The sequence below is a fragment of the Epinephelus moara genome, chromosome 8 (genome assembly GCF_006386435.1).
Source record: "Epinephelus moara isolate mb chromosome 8, YSFRI_EMoa_1.0, whole genome shotgun sequence".
Lineage (NCBI taxonomy): Eukaryota > Metazoa > Chordata > Actinopteri > Perciformes > Serranidae > Epinephelus > Epinephelus moara.
Genome location: NC_065513.1, coordinates 10,542,226 through 10,549,538, shown reverse-complemented (window position 1 = coordinate 10,549,538; position 7,313 = coordinate 10,542,226). Strand labels below are relative to the sequence as shown.

General features: G+C 41.1%; 1 protein-coding gene across 1 annotated transcript in view; it reads left to right on the top strand.

Moving 5' to 3' along the window:
* Positions 1 to 876: 876 nt before the first annotated feature.
* Positions 877 to 7,313, top strand: part of dgcr8 (DGCR8 microprocessor complex subunit) — an 11,933-nt gene continuing 5,496 nt past the window's right edge. The window contains exons 1-6 of the mRNA XM_050052037.1: positions 877 to 993; positions 1,380 to 2,341; positions 4,591 to 4,753; positions 5,921 to 6,063; positions 6,184 to 6,523; positions 6,631 to 6,828. Coding sequence (XP_049907994.1) covers positions 1,655 to 2,341; positions 4,591 to 4,753; positions 5,921 to 6,063; positions 6,184 to 6,523; positions 6,631 to 6,828 — 1,531 coding nt within the window. The 5' untranslated portion in view covers positions 877 to 993; positions 1,380 to 1,654. The remainder of the gene's footprint in view (positions 994 to 1,379; positions 2,342 to 4,590; positions 4,754 to 5,920; positions 6,064 to 6,183; positions 6,524 to 6,630; positions 6,829 to 7,313) is intronic.

Below are 7,313 nucleotides of genomic sequence, written 5' to 3'. Positions count from 1 at the left end.
TGTCTTTTATGCATTGCAGTTAACATTCTTGTGTGATGCAGAACTGTGTTTCTGTGTGGAGATAAATTTGTCTCAATATTATTTGTGTGAACATATCGACAAGCTGTGCATAAATGTGTGATCTGTAATCATAAAACACCTTTTGCAAATGCAAAGAGAGATTTGTAAACTCCCACAGGCATTTTGCAAATATAAAAGGGATCTGTGCAAATACACAAATGGATTCCCCAAATACTAAAACATCTGTACATACATGAAATGTATTTACAAATAAATAAAAAGGCATTTGTGAATACCTTCCGAACATTCACAAATTTCAAACAGATGTTTGGGAATCCAGTTTTTATTTGTGAATCTCATTTCAAAGCTTGCAGATTTGCATTTTACACACAGAGGTTTTTTTTTCTTTTTTGTGGAATTTGCCTGTTTGCAGATGTGTTTTAAATTTGCCAAATATTTTTGTGAGTTTACAAATCTTTTTTGTGTTTTTCGAAATTGTTTTATATTTACAGATTACACAAGGATTGTCAATCTCCTCAAACAAATAATATTGACACAAAGCTCTCTCCATACTCTGACACATATTTAAAAAATAAAATCAAAATTCCAAAAGAAAATTAATAGTCAACCTTTAACAGTTTCATTTATGGAGGCAATTCATTCACATTTTTCTATTATTTTGTTTTAATTTCTTAAATATTCTGGCTTTCTCATGTTAACATGTTGCCCATCGCCCAAAATGAGTAACGCCAATGCTGATTGGCTGAATCATACCAGTTAGCGATTATAGAGGGATGTTGTGATTGGTCCGTTTATCTATCAGTTATCAAAAAGCCGGTACTGGAAGGCGGGGCTTGAGTTGCTTTTGCCGCTGTGGTTTTATTCAAGATGGCGGGGCTGCAGTTGAGGCAGTATGGCGGCGCGTCGAGAATAAAATAATTTAGAACGGTAGTCAGGTGCTCAATAGGAGACAGTCGCGTAAATTATATATCGGTGAGTATTTCTGTAATAAACGGTTGTCGGTCTAGCCTACCAGTCCTGCAGCCGCAGAGATTTGTACAGCTTTATGGTTTCTCGCTAGCATATTAGCATTGATGATAACGTTACCAAGGGCCCGCTGTGCAGCTGTAGACTGAACAGATGCGCTAAAGCGAGGCTCTCCCCCCATTTTATTTCACCAGTAATTTGCTTGATATTACAACTTGGACAAACTTATTCCCAAACAAACTGACCCGCATGTTACGTCGAAGTTAATTTTCAGCAGCCAACATGATATACTGTTCGTAGTAACGCTTGTAAGGTTACGTTATATATTACGCTGTTAGTCGTAAAGTTTGCACTAACATCTAACGTCACTCTCATTGCTCCTTTTCTTCCAGCTCCCAGAAGATACCAGTGGAGGATGATCAGTGCCTAGATCCCATATTAAGCTGAATGCATTGTGATTTCCAATAATTGAGACAGTGATTCTGAAAGCTGTCTACATTAATGAAAAGAACAATGTAGTCAGCTTAGCATTTTCACCTCTGGTACGTGGTCTATACAGGGATGTGCTTCTGCATGCATTCTGGGTTTAGATAAGAGGAGAGTCTCAACAGGTCAGATTTTAGAATAAATTATTAGTCTGTGTAAGTTGAAGTTTGTTACATAGGAAATGGAGATAGATGATGTGCTACCCCCTCTCCCCTTGGAGCCACCTGATGATTTTGGCCAAGATGAGGGCAGAGCACCTCCACCACCTCCCCTGCAAACGTCCAGTGACGCAGAGGTAATGGACGTTAGCTCTGGTGGTGATGGATACACATACACCCCAGGGGACGGGGAAGCCAAGCCACAGCTGCCCCTCAGCAAGGGCTCAATAACCTTCTATAGCCACCTCTCAGATGAGGCCAATCCCAACCCACCGTGTCCCAGAACAGCCCGCCACGCTCCCCCGGTCACCGCGTTTCTACCAGACCTCAAGCTTCTCAGAGATGTTAAGATCAGTGTTAGCTTTACTGAAAGCAGCAATAGCAAAGACAGGAAGGTTTTATACACAGGTGAAGGGCAGGAGAGAGGAAGTGAAGACGGCTTAGATAGCCTCAATGGTGAGTTGCATGATTTGACAAGTGAGCAGGAAGCAGCCGAGGGTTGCTCTGGAGCAGGAAACATAGCAGGCAGAAGATCAGAGGAGGCTGAGGCAGACCTGGAAAACAAGGTAGAGTTCGCTGTCCTGGATGAGTTGGATGACTTCTACGAGAACTTCCTGGATCATGACGATACAGAGCATGGTGGCTTTAAGTCTGAGGTCATAGTTCAGCAGGAGCAAGCAGATGAGGAGGCCGTGGCTTTCTCCTATGAGGTACGTCTCTTCCTATGTCTGCAGTAACCCTTGTCATTATCAGCTACACACCCATTTTGACCTTTACTGTCAAGCAGAGTTAATGTAGCACTAGTACAGCCCATACAGTTCAGTCCATGCAAGAGAGGACATTATTAAAACTGTGACATTAAACACAGCCTCTGTCATTTCAGCAACAAACAATGTTGTCCAGTGGGGGGGGGGGTTGAACTTGGTTCAACATTTGTTGCAATGCAACATGGAGTAGGCCACACATATCCATGCACCTATACACAAGTGCAGCTGGGACAGCATTATTTTGCTGTTTACTCAATGTTTTAGATTAAGGACAGGACATCAAAACAAAGATAATTATAGTCCTCCTGGATCATGTCTTCTCACTAATGGAGCACAGTGCAGATTGTAGTAGGAATACAGCCCATTTGAGATCAATATTAAAGGGACAGTTCACCCACAAATCAAAAATTCACATTTTAAAGCTCATCCAGAGAGGATGCCATTTATGTTTACATCTGTCATGAGCATTAGCCTCCTGTCCATTAGTCAGGGTTCCAACACATTTGGAATTTCAAAATTCCATACTTTTCCATACCCTAATTTCCAGACTTCTCTGCTTTTTTTTTTTTTTTTTTTTTCAGAGAATATGCGACATCTGAGTAAATATATCAGTGTATCATATTTCACATCATATTTAATTATTCTTAATAGGCGATTGTAGCCAAGTACCATAATGGCATGCAAATAAAAACTCAGGTAAGTTCAATGTCTGGGCTGAGGCAAAAAGGTTGGGACTCTGGGTGCAAGCGATGCAGTAACGAGACATCAGTGTTTTTTCCTTTCATGTGGCTCAGAATCGCCTTCTCCCCCATGTTGGCGATGTCAAACGATTTCACACAAAGCTTGCATCTAGCTCTGTGTGTGAATTGGGAATCCTTGGCCAGCCAGTATTTACATACGGTTTTGTCAAGCCATCCATCCAAAAATTATTTTTGGAAATACCTAATTTTCTATTTTAGAAAACAGTATTTTAGAACAGTGGTAATAGTCTGGAAACATACATATTTGATTTTCCATACTTTTTAATACCTGGAAATTGATCAAATTTATTTCCATACTTTCCATACTTGCGTAGGAACCCTGATTAGTAGATGCACGCTTCCTTGTGCGTGGTGATTTGGTTGACAGAAAACAGTTCCTACATGACAATTGCTCACAACACGGTCTGTGAAATTATCTTTAGCAACCAGGTCATGATTTCTGGAAAAAGGCATTACTGTTGCGTTTTTCAAATTGATCATTGTGGTGCTTTGAGCACCACTAACTGAGTGCCATCTAGTTTAGTTATATTTGAGAGAAGGCAGACATCTCTACGGCCAATATCTCCAACACTCAACAGCTCACACCAAAACAATCTAGATTTTTGGGATGAATTGTCCAGGCATTTGTATTTTGGGGATGGGTTTGTTAGGATTGTCAGTGGTTTTCCAAATTGAGACCACATTTCCATAAACCTTGTATCTTATCCAAAGAAGGTTTTGCTGTTTAACTGACTGAGTACAATACAATATTAAAAGCTAGTAATAGGACATTTAGCCAGTTTCTTCTTTGCAGTGCCAGTGTTGCAGTAAATATAGGTTGGGCTGTACATTTATAGTTATGTTATAAGCTATAGGGGGAAAATATTTAGGGAATATGTAGTATAAAGTATTGCCAGAATTGGGAAAAATACTGTTGTAATGATTTCTTGATTTAATATTGCACCACCTCAGACCATTTCCTTATCAGTGGGTTGTGACTGGTTAAAACCAGATAAATGAAGCAGCAGAAACTTAGATAAATGTTTGTTGCTGTTGTTGTTTTTTTATTACTGAAAATGCAAAGTGAAATGCTGGAAGAGGTTAGTGCCATTTTCAATTTCTTCCATTAAATGTTGGGTTTCCTTTGATGCAAAATTAATCAATAATAATAAAAAGAGCGAGTCAAGGCTGCTAAAAATGTGTCATTTGTAGAAGTTGATATAGGTTTGATATTGTCTCTTTCTAAATCCAGAAGTAGTTTACTGTTATGCCCAAAGTGGCACTGATTTATTTATTTTTTATTTTTATTTTTTTTTTGCTGTTGGTTTGGTCTTTTTCTCCACCGATTGTTCACTTTACAGCACCACATCAGTTATAATTTCTGCTCATAAGAAACTCCCTTACACTGGTGACCCATCCCTCTCTCCTGGCCTTAACCTTTGACTCTTCCAGGAGGAGTTTGACAATGATGTCGATGCTCTGCTGGAGGAGGGCATGCCGGTCCCAAAAAAGATGCGTGTGACAGAGGACAAGTATGGCGGGGACAGTGATCATCAGTCAGATGGTGAAGGAGGTGTTCAGCCCATGATGACCAAAATTAAGACAGTCCTGAAGAGTGAGTGGTGGATCTGTCGGTTTTAGGGCTGGGTACTAACAAGGAATTGTGGATTGAGGTTTCAGGAGTATGGGGCACAATGTGATATGATATTCTAACCAGTATATGCTATTTGTCACAAAGCGAATTAATACAAAATATAGGATAGTATTGTGTTACTAGTTTTTATCTTTATGTTTCACAATAGTGTGCATTGCTGATATAGATTACAATACAGGGTTTAGCCAAGGAAAAAATAATAGAATTAATGGTCATGACGACAGTGACAGCGTTAAAGGAGCCAGACTTGGGTGTCAGTTCTATTGGAGTCAATGAGGCGGGCACTGCAAGTCACACTTTAACCCATCATATCTTTCTTGTTTCAACTTTGAAAGAAAATTTCTTCCACCAGATTAAAAACACACGTTACGTGATGTTGATGGGTTTTTTTTTAAATCTAAATAAGCACATTTGTTTTTCTTGTTATTGGTCCAGCAGTTGGATCTCAGCCTCTGCTGGACAGAGCTCCCTGAGGTGAGGTTTTGCAGTAACAACCAAATGAGCAATGGAGTAGGATAAAGCATGAAACGGTGTCTCTTGTGCACCATCTCCTTTGCCTTGATGCTAGAGAGGAATTGAGGGTTGCTGAATTTACATTATAGCACTACCCTGCTATACTACTACTATAGCAAGGACTTCACTACCTTAATACATATTTTATGAATAAACAAACTCACAATAGGAAAGGAAATACTCTGTTTTCCTTATTTAACGAAAACATACAACCATACACCAGTCCAAGTTTCTCTTTTTCACTGAAAGACTGATGTTGGTGTGCACGCTGTTTATTTCCATGGTCTCTCTAAACGGGTAAATAGGGTAATATTTTAAAAGTAACAGATTGCTTATTTGAAAACCTAACTAAACAACAGTAAGCCGAAACAGAGATCTCAATCAAGTGAGTGTGACTCACTTCATGGCCCTCGTGACTTGTGTTGTGACCATAACAACTCACAGCAATTGCCATTTTCTGTTAATGTGGTCAAATAACCACAGCAAACAGTTCAATGTCCTTTCTAGCCATTCTGTTTCTATGGTAGCAACACATAGTTTTATAATAATTAATAGAGGAGTTCACCTCATAAAGTAAGAGTGTAGTGTTAACTGCCTGCCTTTACATTTTCCCAGGTCGTGGGCGTCCTCCCACCGAGCCTCTACCTGATGGATGGATCATGACATTCCATAACTCAGGCATTCCAGTCTACCTGCACAGGGAAACCAGGGTGGTTACCTGGTCCAGACCCTACTTCCTTGGGACAGGAAGTATTAGGGTAAGGTGCAACAAAAGTGTTATATCTAATTAACAATTTTTTTAAGGCCGTATTCCAGCCTTATTCTTAAAAGTCAGGGTAAAGTTAGCCATGGCGTTGAACTTGACTTTGTTGGTACAGAAACATGACCCTCCTACCAGCAGCATCCCTTGCCTACATTACAAGAAAATGAAGGAACAGGAGGAAAAGGAGCTGAATGGGGAGGTGACATCTAATGCAGAGAAGTCTCCTGTCAAGCCTGGTGTTGAGGCCAATGATGAAGAGCAAGCAGGCAGGTCAGATGCTACAGCTGAGGAGCAAGACGGCGTCCCTGCCCCCAGTATGACTGATGGTGGCCCAGGTGGAGAGGGCACCACCAATGACAGTCTGCAGGGTAAAGAGTCCCAACCCTGTGACACTGCCCAAGGAGCCTTAGGACAAGTCAAGGCCAAGGTGGAGGTGTGCAAGGACGAGTCCATAGGTAAGAGCTTTGCATTGTTCGTTTCCAGTGATTATGTTTTTGCTGCTCTAAGAACTCGTCAAGCTGTTTTTCATTTAATGATCTAACCTAATAAAATCTCATCACAGAACTTGAAGACTTTCGCTTGTACCTTGAAAAATGCTTTGACTTTGAACAAGTCACAGTAAAGAAGTTTCGTACCTGGGCTGAAAGAAGACAGTTTAACAGAGACATGAAGAGGAAGCAGGCGGAGTCAGAGCGACCCATCCTGCCTGCCAACCAGAAACTCATCACACTTTCAGTCCAAGATGCACCAACTAAGAAAGGTAACAGTTATATAGATTCATACTTAATTTGGGTTGGGATCCGGATCCGGTTCTTTTTTGGAACCAGGTCCAAAGTTCCGGTTCCGGAAGCGGTTCCATCACATTTGGAGTAACGGTTCCTGCAAACGGTTCCTAGATTGTAAAAAAAAAACGTCACGTGCATTTCCATTAGAGTGCGGCACGGGCCACATATTCCTTTCCGAACCCGACCGAGCCCGACATTATTCAGTGACTAAAGCACTGAGTTTGTGTCACACAGTGGTTACAGGCTATTTAACAGGCCGGGCGTGCGCCGTGGGTGCTCAGCAGAGAGAGAGACCTCCGTGTTTGAGACGGGAGCGGGAGGCGGGAGGTCCGAGGCTTCCAGCGAGGGGAGAGGGAGAAATATAACAAAATAAGATAAAAATAGGAAAAACCTGTCTCCCTCTTTTATTTAATTTTCAGCGTTCAATCAAGTCGGAGGCGGGCGGCTGGAGGTCCGAGAC